Genomic DNA, 23,098 nt, shown 5'->3' with positions numbered 1-23,098 from the left:
TCAACCGAATGTGTAACCTGAACTCTAACTCTGCCTTGCAACTCCGGAGTAGAACATGATAATTTTCTCTGATATTGTTAATCAAAAGTATCGAGTTTGAGTTTTAGAAATAAAAAATCTTGAAATTATTGAAATTCATTTACCCTTTTAAATGAATTTATCTTATATGAATCTAAATTAACCAAGTCATTAATTTTGAACAATGAATGGTTAAAGAAAACAACTAATGCACATAGTATGTATACTAGGGGTACATAGGTCGGGTTGGTTCGGATTTTCTAATTACCAAACCAAACCAATTGTATCAGGTTATTAAATCTAAATATCAAACCAAACCAATAAAAGTCGGGATTTTTTAATCTCATTATTTCTCGGATTTTTTGAATTTTCGGGTTGTTTTTCATAAAGTCTTCATAGCACAAAACATAAAATTTGTGCTCCAAATATTTTTTTTAATCCTAGTAAGACAGAACTATGTAACGTATTTTTCAATAAAATTACATAAATATGAGATGTGTCATAACATTGTACTAAAATATTCAACAATAAATATAATAAAATCGCATAAAATAAATATTATTAATAAGTCATAATGAAAACAAACATAATTTAAAATTACGACTAATAAGTACTATTATTTACATGACTAACTATTAAAAGAAAAATAAGTTATGCATTTTATCTAAACCATGAAAAAACTGAAAAATAGATATCCAACACTATTTTCATTCATAGTACAATTGAATTGAATGTCTTTTATTAGCCTTAGTATTGATTTGATTTTGTTTTAGGATTTATTTGAGTTACTAACATTTATGGACTATAAAACTTATTGGAACGTCCAAAAATTATAAGTTCAACCTTGAAATAATACGTTAAAAGATAAAACTATGAAAAAGCTTAAGAAATAATTATAAACTACACTACAATAAATATTTTTATGTATTAAATATATTTAAAACTTCTATACATATAATGTCGGGTTGGTTTGGTTTTGGTTTGACTTTTTAAATTAAAACCAAACCAAACCATAATCGGATTTTTTTTCTCGGTTTAACTCGAATTATCAAGTTGATGCGATTTGTCGGTTTCATTTGTACACCCCTAATGTATACAATCTATGCAAATTGAAGTCCTGTCTACATTATTGCTCATAAGTCTGAATATATACCAAAGAATGGGATTTTGAATATACTGTTAACTCTCTTTGTCTCAATATATCTAATTATTGATTTAAGAGAAGGCTCAGAACTTAGAAGGGCCCAAAAATCATTCAATGATTTAGCAATCTATTGCTTTATCATTGACACCTCTCTCTGTCCACTTTTCACCAAACCTAGCTACCCCTACACCTTCACTGCCCCTTAACCCCACCCCACCCCACACATATTTGTGTATAGCGAAGTGGATTCAAGATATAAATTTGTCTCAGACCCATAGATCGTCTTAGTTACTGGGTTCGTAATTAAATATTTGTACATATTTAATAAATTTCTTAATAGAAATACAGTGTTTAAGCAAAAGTGACTGGGTTCGGCCGAACCCGCACCTATAAGGCTTGCTCCGCCTCTGTCTCTGACCCATTTCATTCATTTTTGTTCATTTGTGTGTATAGTATAGTATATTAAAGGCAGATTTAAGATATAAATTTTATAATCGATTTTTATATTCAATTCATTGTATTTTTTAAAATCTATGTTCATATTTACTGTTTGTGATAATTTTAGTGGATTTTTATATATAGATTTACATTATGCATCGAAAGTACTTAGTTTAGATAAACTCAGTGCCATGATGCTGCATCCATGCCCCTTTGCAGCATATAAACAGTGACGGAGTTAAGGTTTTCACCAAGGAGTACAAAAAACAAAAAAAGCTAATATGTGAAGAAGTCAAAAGGATTAAACATCTTATATATGTACATATAATAAAATAATTAACCTTACATATATGGTGTAACTTCCTGACGAATGAACCCTCTTTTCGTCCCCTAGCTCCGCCACTACATATAGGTATATACTTGTATGTATGTATAAATTAAATTTGCAAGCATTCGTGTGAAGTATTTTAATTTTACATAGATTAGCAGTATAGGGTACGTGGGGCTCAAATTAATTTCCTTGATATGATATAAGAGGAGGATTACTGGTTATTGTTATTGCTTTTTAATCTATTTTCTGTCTTTTACGATGCTGATATTATTTTTCTGACTTCTATTGCTGTCACTGAGTATATTATCCATTTTCGTCTTCTTGAGCCAATGGACTTTCGAAAGCCGTCTCTCCACTCTTTCGAGGTAGGGGTAAGTTCTGCGTACCTTCCACGTACCCCACTTATGAAATTTTAGCGTGTTATCTTTGTTAAAATAAGAGGAGGCAATGGCTCTGGTCTCTGATAGAGACCATACTACTTAATACAACAGCTTCATCTCTGTCCTTTCTCAGAGGGCTGTGCTGTCTTTGTCTGCTCAGCATTCAAGGTGGGCTCTCTCAATTACTATTCCTGTGTGACTATGAATTATGTTACCATATCTTATTTTTAATGATGTTATAAATTGATGTTATAAATTAATTTAACTTGGTTTAATAAAAAAAAAATGAAGAACTTAAGTTAATATATACAAATTTACTAAATATCTAAAAATATTTACTTGTGGACCAAGTTATTAATATATATTAACTTAAGATCGTTACAGAAACGATAAACTTTAAATTCGAAAACTGCGTAAGAGGACCTCTCAAGGAAAAAAAAAAAAAAGCTAGTAAAGAAGTACCGTAATATTTATAGACCAAATATTGGATTAGTTGTTTTTTAAATTTTTATACAAATAAAAGTGCTGCTTCTGATATCTATACTTACGGAAATGCAAATAAATGGAGATGGAGAGGACAGGCCTAGACTAGGTTAAATAGCTCGGTTACTCTTCCATATGCCAGAACGAAAGTCTTGGAGCAACGGTAAAGTTATCTCTGTGTAACTTATAGCCACGGGTTTGCGCCGTGAAAATAACCACTAATATTCGTATTAGGGTAGGTTGTCTACATCACACTCCTTAGGTTGCGGTGTCTTCCCCGAACCTAACATAAATACGAAATGTTTTATGCATCGGGCTGTCATATTTTACCCTTCCTTATGCCATAATATTTTGAATAAGCGTTGGGGTTTACACTTGTATTGGTGAAAGCAAATGAACTTACATTCTAGGCTTGTCCAAAGAGCTAATCCAATTTAGTAAGAGCCCATTTTTGGATTTGGACCAAAATCTAGTTCAGCTAGAATTGGGCCAACATATCTGCTCCAAAAGCCTGGCCTACAATCAAGACTTAGTCAAGATGGGCCAACTCGTCTCACAAATAGCTTGAATTTTTATGAGCAAATATCATTTATAGCCATTCGGGCCAAACCTATAACATCCGGTAGTCCAAAATTATAATACACATTTTATAGCCCAAAAGTAATTCTAGTGGCTAGCCCAAAAGTACTGCTTTCTGCTTCTTTCTTCAGCAATTCGAATTTTTCGTTCTTAGATTCCTCGATTGAGCTCTTCAGTTTCTCGATTCTCTGTTTGTTCGCATCGTTCTCGTGAAGAAGCTAGGATTTCTCTTGCTCCAGTGCCGCTATCTTCTGTTTCAATGCAGAGATTTTCGACGCAGCATCAGATGTTTCGTCGACGGCGATCTCCACCGGCACATCGTCATAAACCTCGACGCTGGTAATGTTTTCATACGCCATAGTCAAACCTGAAAATAGTAAGCAAAATTGTTGAAAATGGAGAATAAATAGAATTTCAGTTTACTTCAGCAGCCAAAAACAGCGTGAAAAAATCAAACAACAAAGAAGAAGAACCTTTGTAATAAGGATTAGGGTTTTTGGTTGTAGAAAGAGAATAATCAGAAAAGATATCTTTTTAATATATACAAAATAGATACAAAAATTATACAAAATAGACCGTCACTATACAATTTGTATACAATAGACTGTCACTATACAAAACATATACAAAAATAAACTGTCATTATACAAAAAATATACTAAATAGAATTTCACTATAGAAAATATATACAAAATAGACTGTCACTATACAAATATATACTAAATATACTGTCACTATACAATATATATATACAATAGACTATCACTATACAAAATATATACTAAAAAGACTGTTATTATACAAAAATATACAAAATAGACTGTCAATATACAAAAAATATATAAAATATACTATCATTATATAAAAAATATACAAAATAGATATTTCAGGCTATTAGATGCAATAAGTTTGGGCCGAAGGGCCATTTTGTGTGAGTGAAAAAAAATATGGGCTATTAAAATTTTGAGGGGCTATAAAGCATAGTTTTCTCAATGTTTTTCACTGCTTGCCCCACATGCAGAACTTCAAATTTAACAAGTATCGCCTCTCGCTTGCCCCATGGCCAAACACAACTTTTAACCTTGAAGTTCTGTCCATAGGGCAAGCGGGGGTCAAAAGTTAAAGATCACCCCAAAAAGGATCATATTTCTATAATTTTTGTCTCACATATAAACAAGATCTTTTAAGCAGAATCAACCGATATAGCCGATATATATATATATATATATATATATATATATATATATATATATATATATATATATATATATATATAATCAATGTATTTCGACAAAAAAAATTAAACAATATGTCCAATCAGATATTTGTGACTCAACCCACGTTGTGGACAGTAGCCCATATCAACCCATAACAAGTATGAATGAATTGAACACATCATCCATTGGAACATCCATACGTGAGAATTTTTTTACCGCAGCACATGATTGGGTGAATGGCTATTGATCATCACTTTGGTAAGTTATTTTCTTACCAACTAGCTAATCAAATGCGAGCACCTGACTAACTATGTATACACACACATATTTACACTTTGAACACTATGAGTGTGGTATAATGATCAATGAAATAAGTGCAAATCTTATCAGAGGAACAATCAAAAAGTATGAACTCATAAGGGACCAGAAAATTATTTTTTATCAAATGATTTTATTCTTTCATGATGACATGGATCATTAAATATTTTCCCAATTTAGCATCTCAACAACTCAATCATATATCAACACACAAGTCGTTCGAAGAAATAAGAAAATATTTAACGATCCATCCCAATGACCTCTCCGGACTACGAAGTCTGAGTAAATTTTGACATACTGGTTTATACCCTTTACTCTTTTTTTGAAATGATCAGAAAATGTTAGCAATGACTAATACAATTTAAAGAAAGTGTCGAAAAAAACCGAAAAAAAATAATTAGAGATTACTCGTAATGATCTTAGACATTCAAAAAAAAAAATCTTTCAATGTTTGTTATTTTCTTTTTGCTTTTTACGAAATGCTACAACTTCACAATATTTTTGCCCTGCCCCTCTCGCTAGGCAGGGGCGGAGCTAGCCTTCTACTTACGGGTTCGGCCAAATCCAGTAACTTTTGTGCAGACTCTGTATTTGTCTTGAAAAATTCATGAAATATGTATAAAATATTATTATAGAACCCAGTAACTTAAACAAAACTAGAATTCCGAACCCATAAACTTCAAATCCTGGCTCCGCCTCTGTCGCTAGGTTACATGGAACCATGTCCGCTGGAAGCAATTGTTACATCGAATGTGGTGGACGGTGCAATCTTACCAAGTTTCCTTTTTGCGTTCTCCCCAACTTCACTAAGTGGTCTGCACACGTATTTTCTTGCTTCAAAGTATGGATTAGAGTTATTCCAAGTTTAGATATGAGGCTCCTACATTCGTCCATCACAACTTGATTGGGGTGACTTTCAACGACATTACCTTCCACAGTTAGCCACATTAGGGCATCACTCAAGTCAGTTTCGATTATTACCTCTTTTCAAGTTGTAATTTTTTGGTAGAGTCAACTCGCCATGTATAGCCCACAACTCTGGTGTAAGACTTGTTATCGCTCTCATGTTAAGTCGCCCACAAAATCCTCATATCTACTTTCCTTTACAGGGGCGGCTCAAAGGCCTTTGCTTTAAGGCCCCCTAAATTTCGGGAGCCCAAAAATATTTTTAGTTATGGATTTTTAATCTTATTTTCGCTTAGATAATATTGAACTTTATAGTAAAATATATAAAATCCTTATAAAAGTAGAAAGAAAGACTATCTATTTTTTAATAATAGCACTATTTTAGAAATTTAAATTAAGATACTCAAATCTTCATATTGGTAAATAATATTTTTACAGCAAGATCCAAGATAACACATTGTAATTAAATACGTGGCTAACATCTAATTAACTTGAATTTCAATGTGATATTAATATTATATTTTATAAGATAACAAAAAGAACGAAAAAAGAAACCTACATAAATATTAATACTATATTTTGTAAGATTACTACATTACAACAACAACAACAACAACAACAACAACAACAACAACAACAATCCATTGAAATCCCACAAAATGAGGTCCGGGGAATAAAGCCCCTTATTAAAATTTACATTAAAGACCCAGAAAAAAAGTCCATTATTAAAATTTGGCTTCAGGCCATAAGTTTTATTGAGACATCTTTATTCTTTAATCTCGAGTAACACCTACAAACTCTGTTAGTCATGAATTAAGCATAAAACTACATAGTATGAGTTGATCTTGATAAACCCTAACGGAAGAAACGACCAACTGATGAAAATAGGTGTAGCACTACTCTATTAAATTTTTGTTGATTGAATATGGCAAATAATTGCACTTCCAGGACCGATTAGAAGATGAATTTGACAGCAAATAGGAGGCACATACAGTGATGCCATTCTTTTTAGATACCATAAGATTGCACTACAAACTCTCTTTTGACTATCAAAGATAGAAAAAGAGATCGTAGAATGAAAGAGAAAATTAGAGCTATTAAAACTGTTATAGCAACATAGATATATATAAAGAGGCAACTAAATCCTAATTTATGTTGGATTCTCCATTTAGGAAACTAATAAAGCAAACCCTAAGGGGTCGAGCTCAAAATGAAGCTTGAAATTTTACAATGGTTCACTTCAAGGGATCGAACTCTTACAAAGTGGTTCAAAAAATTACGAGACATATGAAGCTTATTCTAGAACGTTCTTCCCGGTAGCGAGGAGTGACAATTTTGCTTAAAAACTCGTAACTTGTTTTTCATTTTTTGAGTTGTAATTTTCTTTAAAAAATCTCATTTTTTGTTCTTGGTTTTTACGGTCTAAAAGTTTCTAGTGGGAATCATGCTGCTAATCGTCGTATTGTTCTTGATAGTACACTTTTCTAGGAGGGTGTAGTTTATTGATTACTAATTGGGGAACTTATTCAATTAATATCTTGGAAGTGAATGCAGTTTACAGATTACTAATTAAAGAGCTTATTCAATTCGCTTGTGGATTACTAATTGAAGAGTTTGAAGTTTTACTTGTACTCAGATACTGTTGTACAACTTTATCTGCCTAACTTGTACAGCTTCTTCTCAATTGGTTGCCTGATGCATAATCACTATAAAATCCTAAATGTGCATCTTTCCTATAGTGTGAGAGAGTAATAATGTCCAACAAATAAACTTTCTTTTTAATTCTCCTCATTACTTTGTTGAGCACAATTGCTTCTTGAGGTGTCCCTGTTGGGTACTTTGTGTCAAAGAACGGTGATTCTGTATTCTGCATCTATCAATAAAATATTGAATAAAAATAAATTATGTGTAATAGCAATTGATGTAGAGATAGACACAATGGTCATTTAAATAAAAAGATACTTCATCAAAAAATACAAATGTACTGATAAAGTTAAATTCTAGGAATAAATCCATGCTTAGAAGCACTTTGACCATGTTTATGGGAAAAAACGTTTTTCAACTTCTGCTACTATTCGAAAGTATGTCAAAACACTTCAACTCGTACATTTAAAAAAAGAAATATTTACCTTTGACACAAAATTTCAAGTTCCCAAAGTACCCTCCCCCACCACCCCACACACTCACACTGTCACACATATATGGTATTACACGTAAAAACTTAGCAAAGGTTGTGGCACAATGAACGCATCGCAACCTAGAACAAAAACCACGCTATAGAAATGTATACGGTCAAAATAGATTTCGGCATTTCTACGTTCGATCAAGTTCGAGTGTTAAAGAGTCGGAATGAGTAGGAACGAGATTTTTTTTGGAGTTAGCTCCGAGTTCGGTATTATCGAGCCTCGAGCCCGAAGGTCGCTCAAGGAGTTAGTTTGATAGCTCTATCGAGCCCGTAACCGAATCGATCCGCAAGGCACTGCTTCGAAGTCGGAAATGTACGACGCCTATCTCGAAGGTCGAACTCGAGTCAAGACCGAAGGACCCGACCCAGTAACGAGTTCGAGCCAGTATCGAGCCCACAGACAAAAGTCCCTGCGACCGCACCAAAAGAGAGAATCTTGGCAGGAATCAAGGAAGAGATAAGTCATCATGGGTCTTCCACTACATGCCTTATTTTATTGTCTTTTTTGTAATGACCATTTTCTATAAAAGGGGGAATCCTAGTAAGTTAAAGGCAGACACAAAAAAAATCACTTCTCAGATTGAAAGACATCCCTTTGTGTTACTTTGCTTTATCTCATTCATTCTCATTCCCTACTATTTGCATTCTCATAAGCTAAGAATCTAATTATTTCTACTTCTCTCCACGATTTATGTAAGTTGTATCACATACCCTTAAAATCATACACAAAATCTAACGTTATCCGATTTTTTCGGTAAACAGTTTGGCGCCCACCGTGGGGCTAAGGGCAACAACGATCGTTTGATATAAATCGAAAGTACACGCTAGCTTGCAACTTCAAATCAGCAATGGCTTTACCTATCGACCACGAAGTCGGCCTTCAAGATGAAACCAATAACTTGGCACCCGGTGCCGGAAGGCCACTTAACAATAGTACCGAGGCTCGAATCGAAGTACCCAAAATTCGAGCCTAAGTACCACTGGACGTCAAATCACAAATAGCTTTGGAGGCGAATCAGCGTTCCGAACCGGAAAGAAGCATTCAGGACGGTACTCGATCCCTAGCCCAAGACACCCAAAATGCGGGGAAAATCAGGGCCAGCTTACGTATGATCTTCGAGATGTTACAAGCCCAACAAGTAGCGATAGCTCAGTTGTAGAGCCAAACTCACGCACAAAGAAGGCTGGTTCCCAATCCACTTCGAGAAATCACCCCAGAACAGAGCCCGCCGTAATTAAATCAAATGATCAAGAATCGAGGACTGCTCCCGAAATTACTAAATTGCTCGAGGAACTCACAAAACGAGTCAAAGCCAACGACAAGAAGGTGAAAACATACAATGCCAGGGTCGATCAAATCCCGGAGGCTCCACCAATAATAAAAGGGCTTGATTCGAAAAAATTCACACAAAAGTCTTTTCCCTCAAGTGCAGCACCGAAACCAATCCCCAAAAAATTCTGTATGCCCGAAATTTCCAAATATAACGGTACCACAGATCCTAACGAACATGTCACCTCTTACACATGTGCCATCAAAGGTAGCGATTTGGAGGACGATGAGATCGAATCCATGTTGTTGAAAAAATTCGGGGAGACCCTCTCGAAGGGAGCAATGATATGGTATCACAATTTACCTCCAAATTCCATCGATTCTTTTGTCGTGTTAGCAGATTCGTTCGTAAAGGCACATGCTGGTGCCATAAAGGTTGCAACAAGGAAATCAGACCTCTTCAAAGTAAAGCAAAGGGGGAACGAAATGCTGAGGGAATTCGTATCCCGATTTCAAATGGAACGCATGGAATTACCACCGGTCACAGACAATTGGGCCGTACAAGCTTTCACCCAAGGGTTGAACGAGCTAAGTTCAACATCATCACATCGGCTGAAACAAAATTTGGTCGAGTATCCAGCAATAACGTGGGCTGATGTACACAACCGATACCAATCGAAAATTAGGGTCGAGGATGATCAGCTGGGAGCTCCGTGTGGAACCGAGCTTCGGAACAAGAGAACTACCAAAAATCAAAAGGAGATCGACAGAGAACAAAGTTCAAATAGAGACCGATATCGACCGTACGACGCAGATCGGGTGAACAACGGTTCAGCACGCAATATAGTTCAGAACAATCGAATGATTGATCGAGGGCAAAATTCTCGGGGACTTATGAGTAAGAACGACTTTGATAAATATGTTGATCCCATAGAAGCACCTCGACTATTAGAATATAACTTTAGCGTTGGTACATCCGCTATCGTGTCGGCTATCGAACGCATCAAAGACACTAAATGGCCTCGACCCATGCAGACCGATCCTGCCCAAAGAAATCTCAATCAAACGTGCGAATATCATGGTACCCATGGCCACATAACGGAAGATCGCAGGCAATTAAGAGAGAAAATAACCCGCTTATTTAACAAAGGGCACCTTCGGGAATTTCTGAGTGAGAGGGCGAAGAACCATCTTAAAAACAGGGATTCCAGCAAGCAAAACGAGCAAGAATAACCACAACACGTCATTCACATGATCATCGGCGGCATCGATACCCCTCAGGGACTGGTGCTTAAACGCACTAAAACATCGGTTACGAGGGAAAAACGATCTCGGACTCAAGATTACGCACTCACAGGGACATTGTCCTTCGATGATGAAGATGCAGAAGGGGGGGGGTCATCCAACCTCATAACGATGCACTGGTAATATTCGTACTCACGAATATAATTAAAATTAAGCGTCTGTTAATCGATAAAGGTAGCTCGGCCAACATCATCCGATTGAAGGTCATAGAACAGCTCAGCCTACAGGACCGGATCATACCCGCAACTCTGGTTCTAAACGGGTTCAATATGGTATGTGAAACCACCAAAGGCGAGATAATCCTACCAATAAAGATGGCCGGAACCGTCCAGGAAACAAAGTTTCACGTGATCGAAGGCGATATGAGATACAACGCCATTTTCGGAAGGCCATGGATCCACAACATGAGAGCTGTACCTTCGACCCTACACCAGGCCCTCAAATTCCTGACATCAGGAGGTGTCAAAACGGTGTACGGAGAGCAACCAACCGCGAAGGAAATATTCGTCGTCGAGGAAGCTAAACCAATATCCTCACCTTCACCGATAAAGGGATCGGGCTCAGAAGGAGAACGGGACACCAAATAGCAATCACAGATATCGGCTTCGACCCAGCCAGATAACCAGAAGATCGAAGAGGATGATGATCAAAGGGTTCTTCGATCTTTCATGATTCCCGATGACTCTGACGCCACCAAATCAACAATCAAGGAGCTAGAGAAAGTCATATAATCGAGCACTGGCCCGAGCGAAAGGTATAATAAACAACACATTACCTTCTTTAAGCTTCATTCTTTTGTTATTCTGTTCATACATTAGCAGAATCTTCACTTGTTTCGAGGGTATTGAACTTGAGGGACAAGACTAATTGATTCATTTGGTTAAAGCAAATTGATTCATTTGGTTTGCATTTATCTCTTTTATAGTTAATTTCAGTATTAACATATATAGTTTCTAAGTTTGTACCAAGTTATATCACGTATCCTTAAAGTCGTGTATAAATTCAATTGTTATCCATTTTTCGGATAAATAATAGAACTATCCAAAACCTTGGGCTGATTATCTAAGGACAGAAAATGGTTTTCTAAAACCAGATTTTCTTGAGATGAAGATTTCCTAGCATCAGATATTGGATGCACATCCTTTTTGTGCTTGTCAAACAAAGAAATAGAATCACGGATTTTGTATTTTAGTACCTGCGTGTTTAGATACTTACCTGTCATGGCATCAAAGATTTTGACATTAATACCTGTGTTTGCTTCTGATCTTGATGGTGCTTCCTTTACTTAGGAATTTGACTTGGCGCTCCTTCGCTTGAAGAAAGATAGTGTCGATCTGCCATTGCCATTGTCCTTCCTGAGCTTGACGAATTGAGTTACCCAACCTACCACAAGATTTGCAAAAAAAACTTTCTCCTTCAATTCGTATAGAATTTGTTGTCTGTGGGATCCAATAAGTATATCAGGTTGATCAAGAGGAAGCTCTACGCATAGTCTAGCATAGCATCCCCTTAAAGTAGCAGATGTGCATGCGTCGATCTTTAGCAATCTTCCCACCATATTTCCTATTATTTGCTTTGCTTCGGAGGCCACGAAATTTGGCTCCCATCTTTGTACCGATAGAAAGTATCCAAAAATAAACCAAGGACCATTTTGCAAAGCTTTTACCATATTTTCGTCTTTAGTGAATTTGACTATAAAATAGTATGCTCCAAGATCAATCAGTGGAAAATTCTCTGTAGGTTTCCATAATTCTTGGATTTTCCTTCGTAAATAATGGTGTAGTATTCGTTGGTTGGTAGAGATCCTGTGTGGGAATATTAAAAGTTAATACCTTTTCTTTAAAAGAAAGCTTAGAGTTAGCCATTATTGGATTAGTAGCATCATTGGAGAATGTATGGAGGTTTTGGGGGAATCGCTTCCATGGGGTTCTTTTGAGACATTTGGGGAAGTGACCATGGTTTGAGGATTATGTGTTTGGATAATAAGGAGTTTTTAGAGACAAGTCAGACACTCTCTCACTAACAATCCTATTTTTTTTTGCCTTCAATACATTTGCATAATTAGAATCCATTACAAATAATAATGAACTCTGTAGTAGTGGCGATTTACAAAAATTTTCCTATTACCAACATCTTAATTAATTTTCTAAGTCCTAAATATTCGGACTCTTTAAATAAATGGTTATTTTGTTTAATATAAAATTAATTTTTAAAGGGTAAAAAAAGGTGAATGAAATTTCGATATTATCTCCGTACTTTTTATATAGTATAGATAGATAGATTATTTAAGGGGTTGAATAGACAAGCTTTTGCACTTCCTAAATTAAAAGACAAACTGTTACACTTCAATAAAACGCATGCAGATGCTTTGATAAAACAGTTATAAAATGAAGGAAAATCTTTAAAAAAATAGAAAAAATAAATAGGTTTCTTGGTTCATCAGAGGTGTCAAGTCATTTTTAATGAACCCAACTTTATATTCCTACTTATTAGAAGAAGAGGGAACACAAGCATTCTCGGTCAACTGTGTTTTATCTTGAATTTTCTACTTTGTCTAGGGGTATTTTTGTACTTTCATTTAATTTACACATCAACTGCTGACTTTTTCTTCCATTGGCCAACGCGTGGACTTCCAATTTCTCAAACCTAAAAACGCTCACCGTCAACATGCCGTTTCACAAGGGCATTTAAGTCTTTTAGTATCCTTTGTATTTATGCCTGAAAACTTGATGAGAAAGTGGGGCCTCCACCCACATTTTGCATGCACGTGCTCAATTTATTAGCAAGTCTATCAATTCTCTTATAAGGTGGGCCCCACTTTATTTAGAATTCACATAATCTTATTCATCTATACCTCATAAATTTCACCCCTTTAAACGTGGGCCCACATAAACTTTCCATTATTCTTGTGCTAAGGACTTCCTTAAACTTCAAATATAGTATAAACATGACATACTTTTTAAATTTTCCATATAAGCTTAAAGAATTTAAAACGAAAATAAACTAAGATACATAGAATTCATCGTTTCAATATTTTAAAAAAGGTAGAAAGCTGTATTTTGTTAGAAATATTTTTTGAAATTATAAGTAACTTTAGTTAGGTTTTCTGCCAAATAATTTGGATAATTGTTGACTTAATATTTTGTTTGCACTCTTAAGATTTAGAGTGAAAAAAGTAAAGTGATTTGTACAAATTCAAAAAGTATCCTTTTTTTTTTTTAAAGAAACCAAACTTATCAAAGAATTCTAAATGGGTTCCTTACCAAATATTCGTTATAGTATACACTAGCAATTACGTAAAACTCGAAGACTATAAGTGAAATCAGTTTAACAAGTCAAGAGATTGGTTATAAACATGTCTCAATGCATTTCCTAAGCCATTAATAGGTTTCCTTAGTTTGTAAGGTGAAAAGTGGTAAAATTTCATACGTTAGTACAAGATGAGTTTAGAGATAAATTAATTTGGCTAAAGTAAGTGTTGCGTTAGAAAATAAATATGCATTAATTATATTTTTGAAATCTATCTGTAATTCAATAAATGATCTATGAGGATATATAAAGAGTAATTTGAGAATGTATAAAGTGTAACTTAGTCAAATAACTTTTATTATACTATTAAATAATTTACTTAATCGATGTCCAAAATATTAAAGGACACTTATTTTTTAACGTGAATATAGCATTGCTTGCCTATTTATAATAGTTTTTAGTAACTTGACATTGTAAGTAAAAATTTGTATTATAAGTTGAACGGATAAGTCAAGCGGAAGATTTACCAATGCTAATTAGCGAACCACTATAATGAAGCAAACATTTTTTAAGAAGATTTTCACGTAATTGTTAGAACCAATAAAATTGTGATGTTTATTTTCGTTGGGATTTTTTTGAATATGGACTCTAACACGAGATTTCTTTTATAAAAAAATTGTATTATTATTCTAATATTTAAAGGAAGAATTAACTTATATAGCACCTCACCCAACCACTTAAACTAAAAATAACAGAAAATTTTGTAGTATGTATAATCCATGGATAAAATATGTATAACTATGTACAATTATTACATAAATAATATATACCACCCCAAAAAATAAATAATTAATAAAATCAATAATTTCTGTAAAACCCCAACATAGTTTGATTGGGCTCGTTTGCAAATATCACTTATTGCAGGAGCCGTGAAGGAGGAATTGCGGATCAAAACCCACAATAGTAAATGGATCAGAGTATGTAATTGTATTTGATATAAGAAGTTAGATCCACATTTTGTTTTCTTAATGAATCTCGTAAAAATAATTCTTAAATATGATGTTTTTGCCTTTGGGAAACATTATGATTCTCATAAAATAAACATTGTTTGATTGGCGAGATTAGAAAAAAATAATTCCCTCATAAGCATTGTTTTAATTGGTTGTGCAAAAAAAATAATCACCGCATACACTAATGCAGTGTTTAATACGCAAATCTATATGTTGTTTCAGTAGAAGAGCAAGGATTTTATTAAAGAAATTCAAAACATAAATAAGTAAACGCACGAAAAAGCTTAAATATTCTTTTCTCGTAGGAAATAACATTGTGGTTTTATCAAGTGCATTTGTGTGATCACTTCCCAAACAAATATAGATTTTTTCAAAACAGAATACCCAAAATTACAACTAAAATTATTAACAATTTATATAATTACATTGGAGATCCACAATAAATAAAATATAAAAAATATTAGAAAAAAAAAACTAAATGCAAGGAAGAGAAGATTTTAGCTCATTGGGCGATGAAAATGACTAATTTCATCAAATATAGAATTCATGCTTTACACGATTTACTGAGTAGATAAAGGAAATAAAGAATTTTGAATACTGAAATAAATAAAAAAAGAAAAATCTTCTCCAATTTTAGACCATAACTTAGAAATATTAAGATGAAGACAAGATTAAGAGACTCAATTTAAATTATATAAAGAAGAACTATATATACTAACAACTTTCTGAAAGTTTATTTATTTTTTAGACTCTTGTGTACATCTCACACAAAACTTACATTGCTGATCGAATCATAACTAAAGCTTAAAGATTCTACTCAACTGTTACAACATCTTACACATTCTTCATGAATTTGTTCAAGACTTCTAAACTTATTTGAGATTCTTAGTTATAGACTACTCCAGTATTACCTTGAAAACCTATAGTTGAAACGTATTGTGTTTTTAAAAATTCAAGAGGAATAAATGCGTGAGGATTGCAAACAAGCTATTTCAACAATATTTTTGGAAGTTCAAAATAAATTTTTAGTTATACTTTTATGACAATGAAAATGACGTAATAAAATTTTACCGTCTTAACTATGCAATTGGGCCCGGGCGTAGCTCGGGCTAATCGTACTAGAAAATATAGAAAGTTGGAAGAAGTCTAAAAACACAATCTTCTTTGTATTTATTCATGTAGTTTCAAGCCAAAGAGACCCTTAGCTACAAAAAGAATAATGACCCGTTGAGATGGAGGCAGCAGATGTCACATTAAATCAAAGGCCTAACCTGCATACTAGGCATTGGACCTCACAAGAATCGACCAATTTGTTAATAAAAAATGTACAACAGAAAAGTCCCTACCCCAAATTCTACTTTTTATAACGATAGTGTCTAGGTTATCTTGTGCGTACCTCATACTTCCGCCAAGTACCTGCTATCTCCCCATCATGTCCACCACGACAGAGAGACGTTCTCCTGCCTTTTAAGACTAAAAAACACCCTGGCCCGAGAACCATAAGAATCACCAGTGCACCGTTTGCCCCAATTAGAGGCCTGCACAAAGAATGTACCTCCTTAATCTAAGTTTTGGTTAACTGTTGCATTGTTGTTCCCCCAAATATTTAGCTTTTCATCCTTTTGTTAGATCCCCATTAGAGAAAATGGGAGTTAGAGTAAAGTCAGATTTTATGAGCTATTCAATTCTTCCTCCAAACTTAAAAATTGAAGGGTCTTGACTTTCAGCCTCTTTGGCCCTATCTCTATCGGAGGTGGTTCCCCCACAGTCTTACCCAACCCATACTCGAAACTTTCATCTCTTTTATCTTCGCTTTGCTTGCTCGATGCTTCTTCATTAGCCCCTTTCTTGGACTTAATAGAGATGGGAACTGTACCATTTCTGGCCGATTTGTCTCTTAAAGGATAATCCAAGGCTTCCTTAGAATGGATTGAATTAGCATTGGAACTATGAGTTACATCATCAGCCATGGAACGGTCTGATGAAGATAATGGCCCGAGCCGTCCTTCAGTTTGATGTTTCTTTAATCGTTTGTAGCCCTGGGAAAAAAAATGCCAAGAGTATTCAGTAGCTTGTAGAATTTCACCACAAAAACCTTGAAAAGTAAATGCCAATACCACTCAGTAGCAAATAAGGTGAATGTAACTATAACTGGTCAATGAAAACAGCATTTGAAGAATTAGCTATATAAAATTTGCTTTTAACACACGATATAAGGGTCTCATACTATCCACTCAAACAAAGCAATTAGTTCGACATACTTGTTAACCTGCCAACCAGAAAAAAAAGTTCACAAGCTACCAATCTGGATTAACACAGACCAAATAAAAACTTATGTTGCTCCAGATTTGGTACCAAAAGTTCAAAAGGTTTTACTACCATCAGGATACATATTAGGTAAGTTAAAGGACTAATCCATGCAAAGCATCAAAGGGAGATAGACGTATTCAAAGATCCAAATAGAAACCAACAAAAATTTATTTGACACCGGTTTTCCCCCTTCATAGAAGTATTTAACTTAAAACTTTAGTTTTGAAAACAGAATGAGAAAAGTTGTACTGAACTAAGACCCCAGAATGCAATACCTGGTGCTCAACACTAACTGAAATGGGATCATGTGTACTCCTCCCATGTTCTGTTCTAGAACGTCTCTTCACTCTGAAAATTTCTGTATCAGACTCATCACTGTCTTGATCTACAACAGTTCTAGCATCTGAAACATGAGCTACTTTTTCATGAACCTTTAAATAGTCATCACCAGATGAACAAACTGATCTTTCACTTTCACACCCAGAAATGTCTCTAGAAGGCCTGACAAATACACTATTCCCTAAGTTTGAGTTAGCATTTTCCTGTGCCTACAATGTAAATTGAATTAACTTGAGATCAAATAAAAGCATTTCCACTTCAGCATTACAGAAATCACAAAAGTTGCACAGATATAGTAACTTTATCGATGATCACTTACATTAACATTAGCAGAAAGACAATCTTTTTGGTCCATGGGAGAACCAACACGTGACACAATTCCAATACTAGATGCAGAAGCATTGGAAGCTTGCTCATGAACCATCTGTTCAACCCAGTCCTCAGTTTTCAAGGTTTCCTCAGACCGTTCAAATTTTATTTCACAAAATGGAACATAGCCTTCCTCTTCAGCTCGTGGAAACATGTTCAAAAGGAGACTAAAGTCATCACTTTCTCTATATTGCTCAATTTCATGCAAAATAACATCATCCAGCTCAAACTTCCTTGCTGCAGTTTCAATGTCCGAAAAATCTTCCCTTAAGCAAAGGGTTCTACTGCTTCCACAAGGTAGATCAAGTGACCTAGGATCTGATAAAGAAACAACCATCAAACCGATCATCAGCTCAGCGTCTCCGGTATAATTTCTTTCTTTTTTTATTATACGAAGGAGATTCCCCGTATAATTAACAAATAAACACAAAGAAAAGATTCCATTCAATAACATACCATGGCGAAGGCACATTGTGTGTGAATAACAGTTGCAGTTCAGATATGCTACATAGCAGTCACGCTTGCATATGCTGCAAAGAATAGTGCCATGTGAAAATGATGATACACCAGAAAATGCTTTTGATCTCATGAGGCACCACCTAGCACGATGTTGAAACCGCATCAAATTTACAAAAGAAACTTTAATGCCATGGTGGGTGATCAAAGCTGCAGAGGAATAAGCTTGATTTTGAAGTTCCAAATCCATACGCAAAAGCATTGCTTCTTTGCAGAGAAGTTCCTCATGGGGAAGAAGAGGCACCCTGTTCAGGAGTGCATAACGACGGATAGCAACTGAACCAATTGGGAACCAATCACCAGTTGCAAAGTTAACAGCCTCGCCACAGTTAAAACCTACATATTAGAGAAATAGAATTCACTAATGCTAATTGTCAACTAAGATGAAATCAAAAGAGTAATAAAAAAACATTAGGGCCAAAATTAGAGTAGTGTTGGAGAACTATGTCAGACTAACATGCTTTAAGGTATTACATCCTTAAACTCTAAAGTTTAGGCAAAACTATAGCAGCTTACCGTGGCTAAATCCAGCATGATATGCTCTTGGAAAAGTTACTATAAAATCCCCAGGCTTTTGAACAGCTTTATAGACAGGAACATCATGTTCTGATAGAATGTTAGGAGGAAACAATGTTGTCTTCTGCAAAAGCACATCAAAAGCTCCATCCTCTCCATCAGCGTTTAAGATATCATTGTTATAGACATGCTGGCGGACAACCTTTTCAAAGTCAAGCGCTGCATGACCTGGAACACCATACCAGGTTTTTGCTGCCCCGCAATGATGATAATTGATGCTATACGCACAAAGGAAAAAATGATAAGTCCCCAGATTAACCGGACTAGCATGTACACTTCAAATTAAAGCACACACACCTGTACAAGTAGTGATCTTCAACATGCCAGGCAAACATACTAAATAGCATTCCAATGTATAACATTGGTTCAGTGACTCCCTAGAGAAGAGAAGATACATAAATTAGGAAGTGAGATATCTTCAAGTTGGACTAAAACTTCAACGAAAAAAGGTGCAAAAACTAATCTGTTTACCGGGATTGCTTTTTCGAGGAGTCGAAGTGTTGATTTAGGTAGGCAAGAAAATCTCTGAAACCACAAATAGAGGATTTATTAGAAGAGAAAGGGAATATAAAAGGGCAAATAGACCACCTTTAAGACTACATTTAATGCTGACATGAGCGGGGGAAAGCTGATGCATGGAAAATTATGAGAAAAGTTTTACTTTGTCCTTCGTGTGGTAGGTTCAGAAAGGAAGGAAAAAGGTAAAAACCATAAGAAAGAGTAAAAGAGATCATTGAGCGGAACTCTATCAAACAACATTGACAAGGCTAACACTGATAAAATGTTTCAAAACATGAACGTAGCAGCAATAAATATGCACGCTAGATGCAAGGCACATTGACTCATTTTATACTGACAATAGAACAAATCGCTTAAAACCAAAAAAAGACAAAAAAACTCCATATAGGAACAGCACGATAAAGAGAAACTTTGTTCTGAAATCTACACCTTCATATTCCATTTGCATTTTCCAAGTTCATCATTGGGAGAAGATGAAAATGCACTACCATCAACATCGCATGCATATTCAACACTCTCAGTCTTTCCACAAGCTATTTCATGCCAAAATTCTTTTTCCATATAAGCAGGAGGAAGGCATCCAGCACTACAATACCTACGAGTAAAAACCTTGTTCGCCATTTTCTCGAAATCACGAAATGTGTAGTTTCTGAAAAACCATATTATTCCTCAAAAGCTGACAAATAATCAATTAACAGAATACCAAATACGAATGAAAAACTAACCTTCCGCTCATAAAAAATGTGACCTTGTCATCTGTATCCCATTCAGCTAGACGAAGTGGCTGTACCCTCGTTGTAAATTTAAAACCAGCCTTCTCTTTCATCAACACTACTCCAGCAGGAACAGAAGCCATGATTGGTGAAACAATCTTGCATATTCCTGTTACATTTCAAACATAGTATCAACTCTTATCAAACAAATGAATCTAACAGAACCAAGTCCCTAACAACTATGTTTATACAAGAACACAGTCCAAACAAAGCAAGAAGGATTAATATGTTTTTGAAAATAGTTGGACAATTTTCACCTTCAAAAATCAAAATGGACAGAGGCCTACAGATAATGCTGAAGACTCTAAATAACAAGTAAATCAATGTTCTCAACAGGCAGAGCCCATCAAAGTAAAGTACTCAATAAGGACTAGAAGGTAAAATTCTACCTGAAAACTAATAGAATAGTGTTTGCAGTGAGAAACATAAGACATTAATTTATTTGACACAGAATATTAATGTAGACAATACCATATTTAGAAGCTTCAGGAGCTATCTTCTGGAGATAAACCAGTGGATCCTCAAACTCCTCTTTACTTGGATAATACACTGGACATTCTGGAATTTTATCAGTCCAGTCAAGATTAGACGTATCAAACTTGGCAACCTTGTGCTTTGAGAAAACATCTCTTCTGTTTAAGGAAGTCCCCAACCCTGCATTTACATGAATTCTAACACCACATGAAGCTGAAGAGCTTAGTGCATCTCCTCCACTTCTACTCATCGTATTGCTGACATAAGTCGAATCATTCATAGATTCTGGTTTCTTTCGTTGAAGCCTTTTTCGCTTCAAAAACTCCAACATAGCCTCCCTCGACATCCCGACTCTCCCTTCCAAGTTCCACCTGCCATACAGAAAATGAATTAGTAGTAGATTACGTACTAGTAGCAACCTTCAGATCGAACCATTCAAGAAAAATTTCAAACTCATAGACACAGTTCATAAATATTCAATTACAATTTCTTTTTCTTTTACAGTTTAGGACAAGTACAAAAGGCCTCTACAGGGGTTCGAATATGGACAAAAAAATCACAATTAGCAATACCAAAAACTATCACCTAATCACAATTAGCAATACCAAAAACTATCACCTAAACATGTGATTCAGTAAAATAGACTCAAAATTATGCATAAGAATCATTGATACAACAACAAAAAAACAACTACTATGCAGTACGAACTCTAACTAGGGGATTCAAAAAAAAAAAAAGGCATATTTGGGATTTGAACCTGCATTCTCTTTATGTTACGGGGATTCAAAAGTTTATTTACTTGTAAAAAATTATTTTTACCCTATTTACGCAGTATAATTTTCGGACAAAAGGGGATTGAATCCCCTTCCTTGCATGTGGCTCCGCCACTGCTACTATGCATCAATCCAGAACTAGTTAGTGTTCGCTATATGAATCCTCAGTATCTGTTCTCCCCTATTGGGACTGTTTCGTTCCAATACTACCACTATAACACCATAATGTAAAAGTCATTCAATTTTCACAAAAAACTATAAGAATGATCGAAATCCAAACTTCAAGCCAAAAAAAACTTATACGAAACCTCACACTCTTCTAATTATTACACTGCGCATTCAAATGTTCTAAAAAGCATAGTATTGCAAACCTCTTCTCTACTCCGGCGTCTTCTCTCACACTTCACCAGAAAATTAAATTTAAAAAAAAACAGCAACAACAAAAACAGAGCGCTTGTCAAACCACCAGCTAAGTCCAAGAACACGATCTACAGCAGAATGATTCGTAAACACAGCCTTAGGCTATCCACATTACCTCGACGCGGCACAAAACCGAGTCCAACTCGGAGATCAGAAAGATTTCACCGTCCGAGTTGTTCAACTACTCGAAACCAAAGGATAATAGAGGAGCTATATTCTCTGGTGATACTGTTCACCTGTGAACACGCGGTTTTCCGGCGATACGAAGAGGTTTGCCGGCGAACGGCGACACCGGGTGATTTAACTAACGCGCGAGAAACAAGGAACACTACTACATCAGAGATGCTGAACGCGTGTAACTTCTCCGGCAACAGTTCGCCGGCGAATGAGTGATTTTCCGGCGGGGAATGGAGAAAGTAGAGAGAAAATAGAACAGTAGATCGAGAAGAATATTAGAAAACCGGAAAAGAGAAAAGAGTGGATAATTTAGAGATTTATATATACGCAAAAAGGACAGTTGTTCCGAAAATAAATATAAATATTTTAATTTAAATAGTAAACAAATTGATTAAATTGGGAAATAAAGAATTCGCTTTTAATGGTTTTTGGTATTGGAACGAGAAGTGTGAAGGAAAGTGGTTGATAGGTTGGTTCAACCAAATGCCTGCCGGCCTCGAAACGCAACGTTTTGAAACCATAATCTTTTTTGCTCGAAATACAAAAGTGCCCGTTGCCGAAACTAATTACATCCGCCGGCCAAAAATAACAATAATAATAATAATATAGTCAGTAAAATTTTACGAATGGGATCTGGGGAGGTACTGTATATGCAAACTTTATCCCTACCTTGTGAAGGTAGAAAGACTGTTAACTATTGACTCTCGACCGGAAATTACCAAAAAGTATATAAAATATGGATATTATATATATAATATACATATAAAAAAAGGGCAGCTCGATGCACAAGGCATCGTGCACGCACAAGGCATCCAGTATTCACAAAGGGTCTGGGAAAGGACCGCACCCCAAGGAGTGTGATATAGGCTATTATTTTTGGGAGCGGTAAAAAATATAATTTCTCATCTTTTTTTGTCCTACTCAGTATTCGTACTCATATTTGCCCAACTAAATATTTTTTTATCAAAGACGACTTCATTCTCAAATTTCAAACACAAAACTTTCGATAAAAGATAGAA

General features: G+C 35.2%; 1 protein-coding gene and 1 long non-coding RNA gene across 3 annotated transcripts; both read right to left on the bottom strand.

The window, feature by feature from the left end:
- Nucleotides 1–3,143: 3,143 nt before the first annotated feature.
- LOC117281597 (uncharacterized) lies at nt 3,144–12,565 on the bottom strand. The gene is made up of 2 exons (XR_004512233.2): nt 11,823–12,565; nt 3,144–3,740 (listed from the first exon to the last, which is right to left on the bottom strand). It is a non-coding gene; the product is annotated as an uncharacterized lncRNA (long non-coding RNA).
- Nucleotides 12,566–15,980: 3,415 nt separating this feature from the next.
- Nucleotides 15,981–22,375, bottom strand: LOC104116762 (lysine-specific demethylase JMJ13-like). Of its 2 annotated transcripts, none has more exons than XM_009627699.4 (11): nt 22,018–22,375; nt 20,707–21,080; nt 20,188–20,344; nt 19,892–20,111; nt 19,415–19,468; nt 19,241–19,320; nt 18,884–19,161; nt 18,308–18,703; nt 17,802–18,169; nt 17,419–17,691; nt 15,981–16,872 (listed from the first exon to the last, which is right to left on the bottom strand). In XM_009627699.4, the coding sequence occupies exons 2-11, from the start codon at nt 21,053–21,055 to the stop codon at nt 16,504–16,506; spliced, it is 2,544 nt and encodes an 847-aa protein (XP_009625994.1). In that variant the 5' UTR covers nt 21,056–21,080; nt 22,018–22,375; the 3' UTR covers nt 15,981–16,503. The 2 variants fall into 2 exon arrangements, with proteins under 2 accessions (XP_009625994.1, XP_018633372.1); XM_018777856.3 differs by lacking the exon at nt 22,018–22,375 and adding an exon at nt 21,854–21,999.
- Between the last annotated feature and the right edge of the window lie 723 nt (nt 22,376–23,098).

The sequence above is a fragment of the Nicotiana tomentosiformis genome, chromosome 12 (genome assembly GCF_000390325.3).
Source record: "Nicotiana tomentosiformis chromosome 12, ASM39032v3, whole genome shotgun sequence".
Lineage (NCBI taxonomy): Eukaryota > Viridiplantae > Streptophyta > Magnoliopsida > Solanales > Solanaceae > Nicotiana > Nicotiana tomentosiformis.
The sequence above is the reverse complement of the archived record's forward strand: the minus strand, read 5'-3'. Positions and strand labels throughout refer to the sequence as shown.